Consider the following 19,553-nt stretch of genomic DNA (forward strand, 5'->3'; position numbering starts at 1 on the left):
ATCAGTAAAGGCACATTATCAGAGCTGAAAAAATCCACACATTTGTCCAATATAACTTTAACTTGTCCAACATGTGTCAAAAGGCAGATTAGGGGTTTTTCTCCTTTCCCCCATCTCCCTTACTCATGCTCTGAATTGCTGGGACTCTTAGGAGAGTGCAAAGGTTCACACAGACAGCTCAGAGGAAACAGTAGATGACTTTATAATAGTTATTCCTGAGATACCTGCGTGCCTTTGGCTACCAGTGTTCATTAGGGAGTGCTAATTGACCCACATACAAGCTGTGGATCATGTAGAAAGGCAAGCAGAAACCTGAAATGAGACTGCAGAAAGACAGTGCAAACCGAGCAAGATAATTAGGAGCACACAGATGCCAGCGTGGGGGTGGCTTTGTTCCCTGCCCCAAGCTGGCAAAGGCCCAGGGCAGGGAATGCCCAGGGCAGGGAATGCCCAGGGCAGGGAATGTCCAGGGCAGGGAGTGCCCAGGGCAGGGAATGTCCAGGGCAGGGAATGCCCAGGGCAGGAGTGAGCAATGCTCTCCCGTGGCACATCCAGGCCTGCAGCCAGCACTGCCCACACAGCTCCTGCCCCAGCCCGGGAGCTGTGCAGGACCCTTTGTGGGACAGGGGCTGGGATGCAGCACTAACAGAGCTCCCATCCACCCCGGACAGGGGCTGGGATGCAGCACTAACAGAGCTCCCATCCACCCCGGACAGGGGCTGGGATGTAGCGTTAACAGAGCTCCCATCCACCCCGGACAGGGGCTGGGATGTAGCGTTAACAGAGCTCCCATCCACCCCGGACAGGGGCTGGGATGCAGCGCTAACAGAGCTCTCATCCACCCTGGAGGGTGCAGACCTGGGAGCAGCACCGGGCCAGGCAGCAAAGGATGGAGCAAGGGCCCGGCTGGGGCTGTGCTCAGCCCTGCCTCACTCTTAGCAGGTGCTCTGCGGGGATGGTCACACCTCTCCCTCCCGTGCCTTAGCGGAGTTTGGCCTTAAACAAAATCCTTTCTGAAGAACACAGGAGAGGCACCGATTTACTGCTGGGGCACTTTGCACCAGGTTCTCAGAGAGGGAGGGAGATGCACGAAGCTTTCCCTGGCCTTGCAGAACCCCAGGTCCCAGATCTCCTCCCAGTAAGCCCAGCAGTCATTTCTCCTTTCACTTTCTTTCCTAACCATCATTTATTTCCTTCTGCGTGAGTCTACAGACGGAGGCATCGCTCTCCCCCTCCCTCTCCACCTCCTTCCCAGCCATGTGATGAGCACTCCCTGCCCCGAGTGAAACCTCCCAGTCCTCAGGAGAGCTGGGTCAGCTCCGCAGCCGCTCCCCGGGAGAAGCAGCGCCTCTCGCAGCCGTGCTGGCCATGGGGAGGAGCGCACGGCAGCTCCTCTCGCTGACCCTCGTCTGTGGTGAGTAACAGCACCATTTCTACCTGAAAAACGGGACATTATGCCGGTTTTGTTGCCTTGCAGTCAGGACAGCACCGACAGACTCAAAACTTTGAACAGTTTTGTTGCTAGCACTAAGGGTGCTTTCAGTAAAGTCCCACTGCTAAGAAATAACCATAACTGCTGTTAATTGCAGATGCCATACATTTAGTTTGATGTTTTGCTCTCTGTTTTCCCTTGAAGTGTGTGGTGGCATAAAGTCTGTGTGAAGGAGTCAGTTCAAAGCCATGTTAAAAGCAGACTTTTTTGGCTTTGCTTTTCTTAATTAAAAATAATTTCCACACCTCCAGAACTAACTAAAAATCCTGAATGACAAAAGCAGGAAAGATAAAAGTAAGGAAGCGTTGCTTGAGTTGTTAATTTATCCTCACTGCAAGATATAGTGCAGAATCAGGAAAGGCAGGGGCTTGGAGAAGACAGGCTGGGGCTTCTCTCAATGACAAACCCCATTAGAGTCACCATTTGATCCTTAATGCTGCTCTGGGGAACCATACACATGAAGGAAATCTCTCAGTGCTTCAAGTCACTGCTCAACAAGTGCAGCAGCACCAAATTTACCTGTTGAAGAGGGACAAAATGTGACTTAATCTGTGGAATGGCCAAGGGTTTGAGCTCAGTGTTTGGTGTGTTTTGCCATCGGCACATGGGGATCACACAAGGATCAACCCCCGTCCCCCTCCCAGTCCATAGGCAGGGAAAGTGCCCAGGGACTCCACCACGAGCAGTTCCTGCTGTATCTCTCTGCTTTCCTGTGCCTGCTTCATAGCCAAAGTCTGCTAAAGTAGCCCCAAGACATACAAATGAATGTAAGAGCAAAATCAGACTGAGGAGCAACACTAATAATTCAGTGGTCAGCAATCACTTTTGACCAGAAAGAACTTGTTTCCTCTGTTCCTTACCCATTTTTCATACTTCGTTTAATAATTTGTTGTGATGTTTCATTAATGTCACAAAGTCAAGTCTTTCTATGCAGACAGGGAATGAAACATAATTAGTGCTGAAGGGATAAAGGTCAAACGGGTTGGAGGGAAGCTATGACAGTACTGAAACCTCTCAGAAAATCTTGGTGCTTTTCCAATTCCTCAAACAAACCAAAGCAGCCAAGGCTGGTGAGAGCATTTTCACTGATTACAGGAGCCAGTTCAGGTTTTGTGTCCACTCAGAATCAGTCAACTAAACAGGAGGATTTCTCCTGGCAGCGGAAAGTAGAAAAAAGGCTGCTGGGCAGTGGAACAGATGAATGTGGTTAGATGAATAGGGGACAAAAATCCTCAGTAAGAGTTTCTATCACATACCCCCAGTACAGGATGGAAATGGCACAGCCAGGCCATGGCACTGAACACTCAGCCAGGCTCCCAGAGAGGAATGTGGCCATGCTAAGGAGCCATGGAAGCCTTCCCAGCCTCAACTGGAGGGTAGGTCAGTGACCTCAAGGGCCTATCTGCCCCTTCACACAGCAGAGCCACCAAACCACCTCCAGCAGCTGCCCAAACACAGCCAGTGCCAGTGGGTGCAGCTGAGAGTGATCCCTGCCCAGCCCTGTGGCCAAATGCCTTTTGGGAAGACAGTCCAAGCCAGTGGATTTAGCAGTGTGGTCATGCTCTGGCAGAAGCCCCAAAATGCTCGGAGGAAGAGCCTGATAGTCACCCAGTGAGCAAGAGCCATGGGCCTTTCTAAAGACATTTCTTGCTTTACCACTCAGGTGACCCTGTCTGGCTGAATAATGAAAAATAATTAGGTTGAAATGACCTTTTAAGGAGTTTTATTTAAAGGTGGCATTCTAATGTCACTTCAATAATATTTCTTTCTACATGTGTGTTATCTGATCAGTAATCAAAACCAGTCTGTGAACTGAAAACTAAGACCTACAGACAATTTAGGACTTGTGTACATTTATATATGGGTTGTTTCACAGTCTTAGAGGGGAAGAAAGAGTGAAAATTGCAACTTCTTCTTTCTTGTTTTCATCATGCTGATACAATTGGACGCAGCTACCCATAACTGGTGCGAGGCAACTGCTCCGGCTTTCCCCAGACCCCACAGAAGGAGATCAGTCATCTGATCAACAGTTCTGCACCAGCTGCAGTGAAGTGTAGGAGCAAGAGGAACAATGAACTAAAGTATCATATGAATTATGCATTTTTAGGTTCATTTTGAGAAAAATCACAGTATTTTTTTTAGATTTTTCAACTGTCTCTAGCTGGCCTTTGACGGTAACACCTAAAGTGGTCAGGTGTGTTCGTACAGCTCAGAGTGGAACCCAGGCAATTTTAGGAGTCTGGAGTATTTGCATCTACATTTCTGCTCTTCTCCAACATAGCTATTTTTAAAGGAAATTTGTGTTAAGGGTTAAGATCTGTGCATCTGCTCTTGTTCCTTTGATTTTTATGTTGAATTTGATTCAAAACCCAGTAAGTCTTATTATTCTTACTTAGTTTATGTGTATCTGAAAATGGTTAGATTTTGTGAGTTCAGCTATTACTGAAGATCTCTGTTCATGGTGAGTGGCAATAAATAAATGAATACATGGAAGAACTTGTGAGATTTCAGCCAGTTTTACTCTAAACATGCCTCTGGTATTAATCTGTCCTAAAATCCTAATCTCAGTAGCCTGCCTGCCATCAACTTTGACACTGATTCATGAGAAATTCCTTTGAAAGAACAAGTGTACAGTGAACTCAGACGTGTTGAGGCATTCTCTGTGGAGTTGTACTTCTGGGAATATGAACTGTCTTAGACTTTTCGGTTCCTTCTGTCTCCAAACTGGAGAATTTATCTCTGTCCTCACACTAATTTAGGCAGTAAAACACTTTAATTAAACCTATATCTTCATGTACATCAAAGAATTCACATACATCAGTGATTTATTTCTTTAATTCAGCCTTGTCTTTCCAGAGTCTTGTTGCATACTCACTAAGACGCAAGCAGAAGAGTTGTGACATTTAAATATTCTACAATGTACTTTCCCACTTTTTGTTCACTTCTGTATTTACTTTTAGGAGCCAGATTTTATTTTTTTTTTTCACTTCTGCAATGGACACGTTTCTGTAAATGTTGTTAGGTGGAACCATGATTTTGGTGCTGTAACTACTTTCTGATGTGGTCCAAAATACTCCTGGATGCTGCACCCTGATTTTTTTCTCATTTCTGAAAGCCCATCACTAAGAGGGATGGTCTTTCTTTGGGTTCCTCCAGGAGGAAGAACTTCAGGATTCAAGCTGACATGGCTACAACAAAATCATAAATAAACACTTGGAACTTCCCTGTTCCCAGACTGGTTTCCCAGACTGGTTTTCCAGACTGGTTTTCCAGACCGTTGTGAATCACTTTAAGCCCATTGCACTGCCTTGCTTCCTTCACACACACAGACATACCCCTTTCCTTACAGTTTGTTGTAAGAAACCAACAACCCCTTTGGCTGCTACACCCACTTCATCTTCCTTAGGCCTGACAATTTGCTTCCAGCAAATCTGGCTGGGATTCCTGCAGGGAATTCTTGTGCTGCCCAGGGATTGTGCAACACGTGGTTCCTCAGTGTGTGGAGAGCTGGGAGCCAGTGTGCTCCACTGGGATGGGAATACTCAGAGGTGTGAAACTCGGGGGTGTGGTGCCTAGCTGTGGATAGTCCTACAGGGTGTCTGCTTTCACTCTCCTATCATGACTGGGGCCAAAGGAAGAGTGAAATTGTATTACTCATTTGATAACAGAACCAGTGCAGGTATTTTGAGTTATTTAGTTTATCAACACAGAAGTGAAATGTAAAGGTTTCTAGACTACTGACTTTAGTTTCTTTGCAGCATTGTCCTCCTGCTTTGCTGAAGTGGCCCTGGGGGTCGAACTGTCTCCAGAAACCACATCCTTTCACCAAATGGCTACTTCTGCTCAGCTACTTTATCATTCTTCACCCCATCAAAACACCACAGTTTGTTTTAACAGCACAGGCCCTCTTCAGACAACACCCATGAGCCACAGAGCAGCTGAGCAGACAGCTGAACAGCTCCAGGCAACACCAGCTCAGGGCCAGCACACGGCAGCCGGGGCAGGAGCAGGCACCGTGTCCACAACAGCCGCAGACAACCCCAGCACGGCCGGCCAGGTCACCACACCGGCAATGCCCTCGGTTACAGCTGCGGGGAAGAACACAACCTCTCCCTCTGTGTACTCCAGCAGGCATGGGAGCAGACCACGTGTGAGCACAGGAACCACAGAAGCGGCCACCAACACCTCCCTGAAGCACGAGACAGCAAGTACCCAGGGGACAGGTGCCACCTCCACCGCTGCAGCCGGCAGCACGCAGGGGCCCCGGCCCAGCACGCGGTCACAGAGACAAACAACAGCCACTGGTGGCCCAACAGCCACAGCTGTGACCAGCACAGCCACCCATGCAGGGACACAAACAGCCCCCACATCCCCTGGCAGCACAGTGAGACCCCCTCCCACCCCGCAGCCCCCTGCCATCCCCACAGGCACCTACACCCTTTCCGATGGGAACGAGACCTGTGTCAAAGCCGTCATGGGCCTGCAGCTGATGGCTCGAAACACACAACAGGTGAGGTGGAAGCTGAGCTTTGTAGTGACTTTATTCATTGGCTGGAGTTTATTCTTCCTCTTTCCAAGGCATTTTCAGAATTAGCTTCTATGATACAAGTGAGTGGTTTGCTCCAGTCTAACGCCCCTCGTATGCTGCAGCTGCTGTACTTTGGCCTGTGTGATGATGATGATGCCAAGGGGACATAAAGGTGCTTTCTTACTTCAGCAGTATTTGTGTGGGAGCAATTCTGGGGCAGGAGATCAGCCTGCAGGGTTATGTGTGCTTTCAAGAATGGGAAATTAGTTAAAATCTGAACTGACTTCAGGTGAGAGCTTGACATTGTGAATTGCAATGAAAGCAAGAAATTGTCAGTTCACAGATTTGGATTTAGAGATGAGTTGTCCTGATGCTGATGTATGGACATTTTAGGATCATGTGAACTGCTAGGTCCAGAAGAGCTGGTCTTCTTTCCCAGAAGTGATTGGCTGAGAATGATTCAGCTAAAGATGTCATACAACTTGAAATGGCAATTGTGCCCTTCAGGCTTAAGCTTTTGTAGTCTCCATTAATATAACACATGGAACTACATCCTCAGGCTCTGAAGTTCTTATGGTTGAGCCACCCCTTTTACAAATACAAATATTCATATTTGATGTCTGAATATTTCTAACATAGGATGAGTGTCTAATGTTGGTAAAGGTAATTTTCATCCCTCGTTCTGGCAGAAGCCAGGCAGGGAGCAGGATTTCCAACCTCACCAGACCATAGTGAAATGTTTATAACAACATAAGGTGATCCCTCTTTGTAAACTACCACTCACACTCACTCACCTGACCCTGCCTGAATCACATCAGTTCACTGAATGAACAGAAACCCAGTATTTTCTGCCAGCTTAATTCATTGAAACAGCTCAGTGATGTGCCAGACAACTGCCAGTGGTGATTTGTGAGGGGGGAGTGACCCTGGCAGGCAGCAGTTCAGCTGCCACCACCACTGGCCTGTTTGTTCAGCCATGCAGAGCCTGTCTGGGGGCAAAAAAAAAAAAAAGGCAAATCTCTGCAAGTTTTAAATTTATTAAATCTCTTTAAAAATTAAATTTGCTTTTAAATTTCCCCCTCCTCTTCATCAGCAACCCTGCAATGTCTCTTCTCTCTACAGGAACAGATGGAATATTTGACTGTCAACCCCAATGCAACAAAGATATCTGGAAGCTGTGGGATGGTGCAGTCTGAGCTGACTTTAACTTTTAGTGGAGGATTTGTAAACATCACCTTTGAAAAGGTAATTGTTGCATTTAGAGGGAAGGAATGTTTAGGACTGGGAAGCAGGAATTTAGGCTGCCTTTGATCCAGCTTGAGCTGTGGGAAAAAGCATTTTATCTATCTCTGTGCTTGTTTTCCATCTGTATATAAGGCATGGTTAGTCCTGCTCTTATCAAAGGGCTAGAACCATAGAACCATGGTTTAATTAATTCAGGTTGGAAAATACCTCTGGAGGCTTCCTGGTGCAATGTCGTGCCCACAGTGCAACTGAATTCAGTTTTAAATCAAGTCTGTTTGAACTTCCAATTTGGAACTGAAGGGTAAGCACAGTATTCTGCCATCCTCTGACAGAAAGTGCCAGAGAGCAGCATTAAAGCTGCCCATCAAGCAACAGAAAGTCTAGGGTTAGCCAAGCAAAATCTGAGTCTGCTTTTTACATAGGTAAAAGTCCCATGGGAGGGAAGGTCAGGCCTGCTGTTTGCATTGGAGTGGTGCAGAGGGAAGGGTTTGGGACTGGAGTCCCTGTGCAGGAACAAGGTGTGCTGGGAGCTCTGACTCACGCTGTCAAGTTGCTCTCAGCCATTTGCTTCCCCTAAAAGCCAGCTGGGGTTATCAAATTCAAAGGACAGCCTGAGCAGTTTTAAGTGCCCAGGAGCCATGACACATCCACAGCTGAAAGAGTCTAATTTCATATAATTTCTCAGTGGAAAATTCCAAACAAGTGAACTGCAACAACAAAAGTGTAGGTAAGTAGCCTTAAAATACACCACACTGGGGAGACCTAAAACACACACAGAAACTTGGGCAAGATGAGATCGATCTCTTGCTTACACAGTGGAAAACTGAGCTTTGGTTTTGGCATTGTATCTTTTAATTCCATGTTCCCCACTGGGCCCACATCACATGTAGGTGTGGCTTTAACACAAGCTACCATGAGTGCTGCAGCTTTTATAAGCACAGGAGAAAATAAAAAAATCCCTGAGTGCAGCCATCCTCTTGCTAACTCAGGCATCTGCACATTTTGGGAGGCAGCACTATTTACCTGAAAGCTGTAAGGGCTGGGTGATGATGCCAGCAGGGGTAAAACACAACTAACTGTGTATACAGTGATTAATGGCAGGGAGGAATGGGCAGGAAGTTGGATCCCATCAAACTCTGGCAAGTGTAATGTGCATCAAGGCCAGGGCTGAAAGCTGCATCTGGCCATCACTGCTGATCTGTGTCCTTCAATTAATCAAGCTAAAGTGTCAGTCTTGCAGCCTGGTTCCAAGCTGAAATTAGAGACAATTAAGAAAAGTACAAATGGTTGATCAGTCATTTTCCTAGAAAGCCCAAGAGGGAACAGTGAATTATACCCCATATTTGTCATTAATTCTTGAACAGAGAAAATATTTTGATTAATAGTTATCTTTATTTTAGCTTATGGCAAAACGTTTTCTAAGAGCTACAGAGTAAAAGTAAGGTAAAAAATGAAGGAGCTCTTTCAAAACAAAGGATCAGTTCAGACTCTGAGTGTTTGCTTTAAATGTGTGCTTCCTGCAACAAGAGGAGCATTTTTGGTGTTACAAGAATCCTCAGAGAAAGGCTGGAGATTCAAGTACCTACGAAAGCCCCAGGTTGCAGCAGTGCTAAGGAGAGTGATGTGAACCTTTAGGAGGTGCTTGACTTGTCTTGCCCTGAAAAAGGTGGTTTTTTGGCACAGCATTAGACAATTCACCCTCCACTTAAAGATAAGCCTCAAGAGCATAGCAGGGCTCAGCTTGGACTGCTTTGAAATTGAAGTTAATAAGAAAACAGTTTGCTGCTGGCTTTTTGTGTTTGGTCTCTGCAGCTTCTGTCGGTGCTTTGAAGCAGGAGTGCTCCAGCAGTGGCACTTGTGGCTGTCCCTGGTGGGAGAGGAGCTGGCTTGGGCCCCAGGGCTGGGGTGGCAGAGGAGAGGGGCTGGCTCAGTGCTCACCACTGCAGCGGCCTCTGTAAAGGCCTTGAAAAAAGGAAGTTGTGTAACCAACCCACAAGATGTGAAGTAGGGGTAGGTGCTTTCCACAAGCAAAGTTTTTAACTGTGGCCAAACAGAGCGAAGCACTGCCACCCAAAAATGGTTATATTTATGTATTTAGGTTGGAATGATGCTGTGAACCTCTTCTCTGGTGTATTTCTTTCTTCCATTTTCCCACTCCATCCTGCATGTGCACAGGAGACATTCGTGTCTACTGCCATTTATCCACCAGCTTCACACACCAGTCCCTGGATTCCAGCAGGAATTAAACTGGGTAGCAGGGCTGCTGCATGAGGCATCACATTTTACTCCAACACTGCTACCAGGGGGAAGTTCCCAGGGCTGGCTCTCTCCAGGGGAGGGCAGTGTCCAGGTTGCACCAGGGTTTCAGGGCACATGTGAATTTCCTGGCTGGAAATTCAGTTCTGTGCTGTTGTACCAGGTGTTTTCCATGTCAGCAGTCTTCCTACTTTAGGTTATCACAAGTATCTCATGAGTGCCCAGCTTGAGCAGTTTGTGTAAAATGACACCTGCATGGTCCTGTTTCACTGAACTGAAGAGAATTGATGATGCAGCAGAGATTCGGAAAAGAAAAATACATCCAAGAGAGTTGATTCTTGGGTCTCAAAGGCGATGCTTTACAGAGTGTTTCTTTGGAAAATTCTTTATGACCGTTTTGCTGAGGTGAGCTGTGTTTCTTTTCCCTGAAAATATGAGTATGTATTAGGAATAAAGATATGTCTTCTTTTGCAGCAAGCTCCAAGTTACTCAGTCACTAAAATTGAGAGCAGAATACAGTTATCTTCTCAAGGTCAGTGATTTTACCTAGTCTTAATCATATCAAACTCTTCTGGATGTGGGATAAGCTTTCATATCTTTAAAACACTGGATTTTGCAAATATATGTTTTATCAAGCTTTCAAATGTGTCATTCACTTAAATCTTACAGAATAAAAATGGAGGAGAAGGGATCTGGCTTAGTTATATCACTGGTATTATATTTTCTTTTTGATCCCAAAAGCTTTCTCTGCCCCACTCTTTCCGAATAGAGATTACTTCAAACCTTGCCTGCTCCTGTGAGAATTCTAACCCACTTGTGCAGACTCAGTTTGTTAAAATGTGATTTCAAGAATCATCTGAAATTTTAGCCACTTTTTCAGACCTAAGCTCAGCTGAGTTGCCCATTAATAGTTAAAGCACTCATTTAAACATGTTAGAAAAATAAGTGAGAGTTTATGGAGAAAATGCCCATGCTTTAGTCACCTCTGGGACCATTTTAGCTCAGAAAGATGTTGGTTCCAATGGAGTCAGTGTGGACTCTCATCTGTCTCTCTCTGGCCTCCAGGTATGCTTTACTATGCAGCCCTAAATAAGAAGCTGTTCACAACAAAGCTGGGGAATTCCTTTAAGTGTGCCAGCACGCAAACCTTCACCTTGGAGAGGAACTTCCAGATCCTCTTTGTTCATATGCAGCTGCAGGCATTTGACATTGTGGGTAACCAGTTTGGAAAAGGTGAGTAGAAGGATGCTTTTCCAGCCTTCCCAGATCTACATGTCAGCACTCTGGTGGCCTGATGGATGTAATCTGCTAAACTCTGCCCACACACATCCCACTGCTGTTTTCTCAACCATTCCTGAGTCATTTCCAGCACAGTGCGAATACCTATGGAGGATGGAAAAATATCTTTGCCCCTTTCATTCAGTACCTTCTGTTTCATCTTCTCATTAAAAATGTTCAACTCTACAGCCACAATTTTCTTCATCCATTTTCTCCCCAAACAAGCAGAGGTGTGTTCACCACCAGTGCACTGCTCAAACCCCAACGTGCAAAGTTCATTTCCAGGTCACTGTTCTCAATATAGCCAGATTTTAGCTATTTTTAAGGGCTCCCAGTACTCACATTGTTCCATGGCTGCAGCAGCAAAACTGCCAGCTCATAAGGGATATTTGTGAATGCAGGATGATGTTTTCAGAGCAGCTGTGTCTAGACATGATGAAATGTGCTCCTGAGGAGGAGCACAACTGGCCCAGTCCCAGCTTCAGAATTAAACATGATGCTCATCTCTTCAGTTTGTCTTTTCTTGGACAGGAAAACCACAAAGAGGCAATCAGGTATCTCAGTAAAAGACAAAGGGAGATTCAGTGGGATCTTGTGGTGCACAGAGGGGCTCACCATGTGCACAGAGGGGCTTACCAGCTTTCCAGCCCTTCAGATGCAGCAATAAAACATTCTCTCTTCTGCCACTTACCTTTCTGCCTGCTTATAAAATATTGCCCCTGTGTTCCTCTTTTTACTTTAGATCTGTCTTTTGACTCAGTTTGGCTCTGTTTGACCAGTTCTTCTGTTAGGTCTCCATTTTGGTTACTTTATCCATTCTAAAAGGAATATAATGGGAAACAACATTTGGAGCTTTTTTAAGACATGGTCCTTCTCCACACTGAGAATTCTATCTATGCTCTCATTCTCATGAAATATTTTCATGGGATAAAACTGAGCTGGAAGAACTCATGGGATCCCATCTGGTCCCTGCATTTCCATTCAAATGTATACAACAAATGATCTTAATTATGGGATAAGGTATGGCCTCACCTCTAGGGGAGACTTCCTGAGAAAGATGCTCTCTGTTACTCTCTCTCTCCCTCCCTCCCTCCAAGTCAGACTAATCTCTGCTAGTCAATACCATATTTTAAATTAGTTTACCAAAATTTAAATTAGTTTTGCTCTTAATCAGAGAGCTGATAAGGCAGATCCCACCTGTGAAATAATTCCCCTGTGGCTATAAAACAGTGGTGAAACTGCTGTGCATTAGCTGCATATGCAGACTCTGAAAGAGAAAATCCCCAGTCAAGGAATGACTAAACACATCACCAACCTCCTCCCCTTGGGTGTTTCAAGACTGACGGTTTCACTTCTGTTGCTCCTGATTTGCTTATCCTTAAATGGGATGAAAAAGAAAACATTAATGGTCACTGGTATCAAGTTCCTTGCAATGCTGTACAGATTATAGCAGTGTTCCATCAGTTGCTTGATCTTTTTGAGTCTGGAAATCTGTAAAAGGGCCTTCTGTACTTCAGTGTATCAGAAACAATTCCTAGAGTTCATAGAGTTCTTTCCTTCATTCCCAATGTTTCATCAAAGTGAAATGGCTAATTCAAACATCTCTGGCTTTAACAACACTTAGATGCAAGTACTTTTCAGGTCATTTAACAGCAGGTTACATTAACCAGACAGAGCTTTTAAAAGGCAACCTCTAATAAAATGCTCATTCCTTTGTCTTTGCGGCATTGCATCACCATCTGGATTAAAGCAGAAGAGGATCAGACTTTGGGAAGAGCCATGTGGAGGCTCTGGAGCTGTAACATGATGTCATGGACTCCACATGTTCCCTGGGCTCATTGCCACTGACAGTATAAATTCCCATGGGGAAAAGCCCAAGCCAAGCTACAGCCTGTGCCAGCAGAGTCATGGAATAATGGTTTTTATCTCAGAGCACTGTTGAAACCTGCCTTGGAACAATCACAGGGAGTCGGGGGCACAGGGTATCGTATCTCCCTCATACCCTGGCTATAAACTGGATTTGCTGCTGAGCTGGGATATCCTGTGGCGTTTAGCTGACCATGCTGCCCTGCTTAGAGAACAGTTTGCTCTGCAGGTGCCACTCTGAGCAGCATGACAGAGGTCTGGCTTTCCCCAGGGCCTGAGGAAGATCTGATGGAAGATGTAGGTCTGATCTAATTCTGGGACTACACATTAGTGGTCATTCCCAGATACTGCCTTCATTCCCAGGACTACACTTGTATTTTGAATCTGAGGCTGATCCTGCCATTGTTACTGGGTAAATTTTCCATTTCTGTCAGTGGCACACATGGTGCAATTTCTCCATAGGAAAGCTGCCAATTTAACTCAGTCTAGAAATTCACTTTAAAATAGTAAATTTCTGTTTAATCAGAGGATGATTTGAATATTCATTTGGGTAGGAACTGGCTGAGGGAGCTAGGATTTGCCCTCTCTGTAGCTAAGAGGTATGTTTGGAGTGATATCTTTGGATGATCCTTCAAAGATATGATTTGTGTCTGATATCATCATATGTACAACAAAATTGCAAAGGTACTGCTAAAGCAACTCCCTGGACTAAGTCCAAGGTTTCTGCCTTCCTAATCTCTGAATGTTCTAAGTTAGCCACCATTATCCACAAATATTCTGAATTAAACAGAGAGAACAATTAGAATTTGATTTTTCTTAGAAAACAGACTTAACGAGGATCCCTTCTGCACTAAACATGTGCTGAACTATGGGCTTTTGTCTCTGGCCTGATCCTCTTCACTGGGAAGAAGCAATCAGATGTCACACAAGAGCAGTTTTTGACCATGCAGGATGTGTCTTTCTCTTTATTTTAAGACTGGCACTTTGTATTGTGATGCTCCCCATCTGCTTTTGGGAAGAAAGTCCATGCTTTGCCCCTGTGTGTGTACTGAGTGGTGAAACAATTCCTGCAGATATGAGGGAGAAGAGCCACTCTCTAGGGAAGCACAGAGCTACTGCAGAAGGGGTGAGGATGGTTTTCTTGAGGTAAGGCTTACCACAGATAAAAAGTGTAGTAAGTATAGCTCAGGAAAAAGAAAGAAAAAACCAAAAGAAAGCAAGGTTCTTGAGAACTGGTTTGTATTTGCAAACTTTTCTGGACTATATATGTACAGTTTAGGAGTATAGTGTTATGCTGTAACATTTTCTGATCTCCTTTTCATTTCAGAAGAAGAATGTTTTCTGGATAGAAACAGCAAAATAGCTCCCATTGCAGTGTGCCTGAGTATCCTGGGATTGTTTGTCATTGTGTTTGCCACCTTCCTGATCTCCAGGAGGAAACCACATAGAGGATATGAACGCATCTGAGGTGCCCTTGTGCTTCCAAATGTATGTGACAAGCAGAGAAATCACAGGAGTTTTTGCTTCTGCCTGGCAATTTCCCTGCCCTGGAGCCACATTTTAAAGTGAGATGACACCATGTGTTTACAGCTAATGAATGTTTCTGGAAGGAGCTTCTTTAAGGTGGGAAGGAGAAAACTCACACCTTCTACTTTAGGCTATTCTTAGCATCTAATTTAGATGTAGTCCAAAATGAGGAGCCTAAATTCTCTCTTATCAACAAAGGAGTTCATTCAGATCACCTAAGCCAGATTCCTAAAAATAGCTTAAAGAAGCAGTATCACTATAATGGTGATGGTGGTTAGATTTGTCAAAAGATGTAAGTCTGACCTTCAGCTGAATAAATCAGAGGCCCACAGCTACAGACAACCCTGCTAAGTGAGAGCTCACTGAAAGCTTTTATTGGAACACAGTGTGTGCCAAAATCTCAGGGGAAGTGTCAGTGTGATTCTACTCACATGCAACTTCCCACCAGTGCTACAACACAGTTACCTTTCCTAAGTGCCTGGGATTCTCCTGCTAAGCCCTTTGCAAAGACACAGTGGTAATTGTGACTCTTGCAATCACTCTCCTGGAGCTTAATATGTTCCTGGTCTTGTGAGAGCTCAGGAATCCCCCACGTGCTGTTCAGACACAGACCTGTCACAGTGACCACACTGAGCACAGGAAATGTCCTCTACTGTGGCAGCAGGGTGGTCTCTTAATCCAGGAAGATGCCACACTCACTGGAAATGGCCTGGGATTAAGTGACTTCCACTGGAGCACCTGCACAAGGTCCATGAGAAATGGAAATCCACTGATGCTGTATGGTCAAGGCTTCTGTGGGAAATAAAAGCTTGCACAGGCCTTGCCCAAAAGTCAGTGTTCTGCAGTGTGCTTACAGCTGAGCAGCTGGATTTTTATATGGAAATAATTTGGAGCTGCTTTAAAGCACAGTGATACACTCTGTAGTTATTTCCTGCTAAACCAATGATGAAGGCATGAGAATAATAATTGCTTTTGAGATTTAAGTCTGGCTCATGTTCTTTGTTGTAACAAGGAAAAGCTCCTTGTCACAAAAGATTTACATGTGCAGAAATGTACACATACACGTGCACATGCCTCAATCTGCTCACTGAAGCAAATGACATCAAGATGGTAAGAAACATTGTACAAAAACATTTGCAAAAGAGAAAATAATATTCAATAAGAGCACACTTCCTCCAAGGAGTTAGGCTAATGGCTTAAATTTTACTAATAACTGTTTGTGGAATGGCACTCATTAAACAAAAGAAAGACTGAAGTCATATGGAAAAATGCCTTGACAGTTTAATCTGTATCTAAACAAAATAGAAATGCTGGGAACTAATTTAATTTCTATGAATAATAGCCCAAATCCTGCACAGTTATTAATGGTGATGGAACCTCACTGGATTTTCACTGAATAAAATTGATTGTTATGTCTTGTCAGATATTCTGTTAAGTATTTTATAAATGGTTTTGGTATTTTACTAGTATTTCACCATTGCAAGTTTACTTATTTAAATGAAGAAAGAAAATAAATTCTTCCATGCTGTGAATTAATTAGAGATGTTGGTCTGTGTGGAGCAGGAAACATGGCTGTACTGCTCTATAATCAGTATAATGTGTAGCTGTGGAAGTAATTAACATTCTCTAGAAATGTTCTCTTTGAGTCTGAATGAACCAATAAAGAAGAAAGATAAAGACAATTTTGAAGCACTTTTACACTTGGAGAATCATCAGAACCAGCTGTGAGCACAGGAACTTTTGCTTTATGTTAATATTCAGTCTTTTAAAAAAGTCTGATATCACTGTAAGGACAGAAAAGAGTTACTAATGTCTGCTAATTCTGTGGTAAATATTGTGAGACATGGCATTTTTACTAGTGATGCACGAATAATGTTCTTCCCCATGGTTTTTTTTTCTTTCTACAGTGAATCAACCTGTTGGTATTGAACAATGTTTGGATTCAGTTTTACATGATTTGTTGTTATGCTTTTTCTTGCTATTTTAGTTTGCTATTTTTATGGAGCTGCATTCTGCCGTTTGTACACAAATGATACTCTGGGCTTGCTCTCACTGGCACACGTGAAGTGCACGGGGTGCAAACCAATGAAACAATTGGATGCTCCCAGGAAATGCTGCCAACATGCAGCAAAATTAATCCAATGGAGTTAGTGCTTTATAGCAGTAGAGTGTTCATTGGAGAAATCCTTACTGCATCAGGAGATCCCAGCCTTGAAGTGCAACCTTCCTGCCAGCTGTGGCCCAGCCTGCATCCCGTTACCTCCATCCCTGATCCCAAAACCCAACCAGCCTGCAGCAGGAATGCATGTCAGCACAGTAGGGAGTGTTGCCTCTCCAAATCTAATGCTGAATTAGAATCAGACAGCTCAGCTGCTCGCTGAGCTGCCATGTGCAGTTCTAAAAGCTGATGCCTGTGTTTGCTTTCTGCCAGAATTTAGGAATATATTTAGCTGGTACTTTTTTATCTGGTGGAATGGCTTTGAGGTCTCCCTCCCACTGGGAAGACTCTGTAGGGAGTTGTTGCCAGACTTGCTCTTTTAAACGTCTGAGGAAATGTTTTGAGCAAAAAGTCCCTAAAAGAACACCATACAAAAGGAAAATATTTGGTAAACACACTAGGTGGGCCATAAAGGCCGTACCATGGAGCAGCAGGGCAGTTTTGTCTGCTGGGGGAGGAGACAAGGCTGCAGTTGGGTCACAGAGTGACTCAGCAGCCCCAACTCACTTCTTCCCCCAGCTGCAGACCCAGAAACCCAGCCCTGAACCAGAAGATGCTGATCAGGGAGATCTGGTGCACTGATGACATGATGCACTGATGATGTGATGCATCCATGAGGGAATCAAAGCTTAACTTCTGTGCAAGCATGTGCTGGTCAGGAGGCTGTGGGGCCATCACAGGGATTAGGAGGTGAGCACATCCCTACATCCCCATGTCCCCACATCCCTATGGCTCCCTGGTGCCCTGCTGCAGCTCCCATGCCAGACAATCCCCTGTGGTCTCTCGCACACCCAAGAAAGAATGAGGGCATCCCAGAAGCATGATGATGTCACACTTAGACAAATAACTAAAGAGTTTAAAAAACGAGGTTTAATTTCTTTCAGTCCTTTTTGTACTCTCATGGACAAGTGCAAATTAAGAAACAGCTGTTAATTCAGTTGAAAGAGGAAGGGAGATTAGATTGGCATCTTGAGTATCTGAACATGGCTTGGCTGATCACTTCTAGCTTGCTATAATATATGGCTGCTAAAAATAACTTGCTATGAGAAGTAAGATATGCTCTTTATTTTTCTATTGTTGGCGTTTTCATAATAAAGGTTGTATTTAACCATTAGAGTGTGCATCGCTGTGCAGTGATTTTATCTCTGAAATGGCTGAGTGAGTCTCACATGTTGTGCTCTTCATGAAGCAAAGGTTGTTAGATGGACTGCAAGAAAGCAGAAGACGTGGTAAAGATGGGGGAGAAAAAACAATCTCTGCTGCTGGCACTTGATTGAGGAACTTTGCTGTTGGAGAATTTCCAGTGAGAGCAGCAGAGAGGCCATAACTTCTCCCAGGGATAAAATACCTGAATTATGCTTCACTTAATTTCTGGTGTCACTGCACATCCCTGCATGATGGATCATTTAATGTTACAAGGTGAAAACTTTGCAAGCCCCTTGATTTGTCCTTCAGAAGAAAAGCAAGGCCGTCTGGAGAGCAGGGGCAGATTCCTCTGCTCTTTGGCACTTGCTTGGCCTGATACAATGCTAAATTTGGTGGCAGTTTTGCACCTATTTAGTGGGCAAAGTTCATCACTTGTTCATGTTTTAGAAGCTGGGCTGGTAAATACACACCTGTATGTGTGAGGTAGGCCCTCAAAGGCAGCTGGTGTTTCAAAATTCTCTCTTGGCAAGGTTTAATACCAGATGGAAGAACAGTCCAGTATTTTATTTAAAAGCAAAAAGTCCCCATCTATGAGTCACACCCTGTGACTGAGTCACACTCTGGGACTGTCCCAGAGGCACAAAAGTTTGGAATTAATTGAAGAAACTTTTGCATCAGAATATTTAGAAAAAAAAAGGAGGTGTATTTTTAAAACATCATTTTGAGCAAAATAAGCGTGAGAAGAGAAGGATTTCTATGGAGTTAACCCTTTGTGACTAAGGTGACAAGACTTGGACTCTTTCCTCACGTCCAGGGCTGTGGCCATAGCATGCCAACAAGGCAGGGGAATGTGGGTCTGAAGTTTATCTGCCACAGCAATATAACACTGCTGGGCTTTCCCAGCTAGCCACAAAATGTCACAAACCATACATTTCTCTTTTTCTGTGAGTCTTATTGCCTATGGAATTGGTAGATCCCAAGTACGTTATTAAATTATAAACTGACTCAGTTTCTTATCTCTTTCTTCAAAATTTTAGATAAGAGCAGATTGCATTTCCAACATGCAGAAACAAAATAAATGGCTGTTGGGAAAAAAGAAGGTATTCAGTCTGAGTCAGGATATCTGTGTTCATTAAAGACACAGATCTTGGTTTTGAACTTCAGTTTTACTGAGGTTTTCTCACATCACAAAAATGTTTGAAGATTATGAATCATGAGTCCAGCTGATGTTTAACCTCATTTTACCATGACTTTTTTGTTATCAGGTCAAGGAAAATGAATTCATATTTCAAATTAAATTTTTCATAACCTCCTCATGGAAAAAATTGTTACAAGCAAACGACAAATGATTAATCAAAGCAGCTTTCAAAATATGCCCAGCTTCCACAATAAAATTAAAAAATGTTGCCGACCCAACCTATCCACTACATCAGTATGTTCACCTGAGTGCTTCTGACTATGGATGTGCACATCAAACATATTACTGGTGTCACTGAGGAAATTATTATTTCTGCATTTAAGCTTTATTACATTGCACTTTCAAACATCTGTGTGTACAGTCTGGTGATCCCGCTTCAATTTGCAAGCCCTAAAAGCCCCCCTGGCAGGATGTCTCCACCAAGAGCAGATTTGCAATATAAATGAGTTTGCCACTTCCATTAGTTCTATTGCTAAAAGCACCGACTCCTCCGCCACCTCTGATTTATGTACTGTAAAATATCTGTAGCTTGCCTCAATGTCCAACTGTTAAACTACATAAAATGCTGCCATCTTGTGTTTAGAGACAAATGAAGCATGACATTTTAAAAATCTGGATTATGAAAGGCAAAAGTAGGATCTACACTGTTAGCATCTTATGTTGAAGATTGAAGCGAATGGATTATGGAAAAGTGGAAGCTTCATATAATAATTTAGTTTTTAAAATCTCATCCTTAGAGCAAGTGCTGATCCCTCTTTCAGTCAGGTCCAAGGGATGATTGCTCCAAGCTGATCCATTG

At 44.0% G+C, this 19,553-nt stretch overlaps 1 protein-coding gene across 1 annotated transcript; it reads left to right on the forward strand.

Annotated features, from left to right (window-relative positions):
* The first annotated feature begins 85 nt into the window (after positions 1-85).
* LAMP3 (lysosomal associated membrane protein 3) lies at positions 86-17,524 on the forward strand. The gene is made up of 6 exons (XM_015637662.3): positions 86-1,414; positions 5,251-6,002; positions 7,143-7,265; positions 9,996-10,053; positions 10,587-10,754; positions 13,993-17,524. Exons 1-6 carry the CDS (start codon positions 1,369-1,371, stop codon positions 14,130-14,132), a joined length of 1,287 nt encoding a protein of 428 aa, XP_015493148.1. The 5' UTR covers positions 86-1,368; the 3' UTR covers positions 14,133-17,524.
* Positions 17,525-19,553: the final 2,029 nt, after the last annotated feature.

Source organism: Parus major, chromosome 9, assembly GCF_001522545.3.
Source record: "Parus major isolate Abel chromosome 9, Parus_major1.1, whole genome shotgun sequence".
Lineage (NCBI taxonomy): Eukaryota > Metazoa > Chordata > Aves > Passeriformes > Paridae > Parus > Parus major.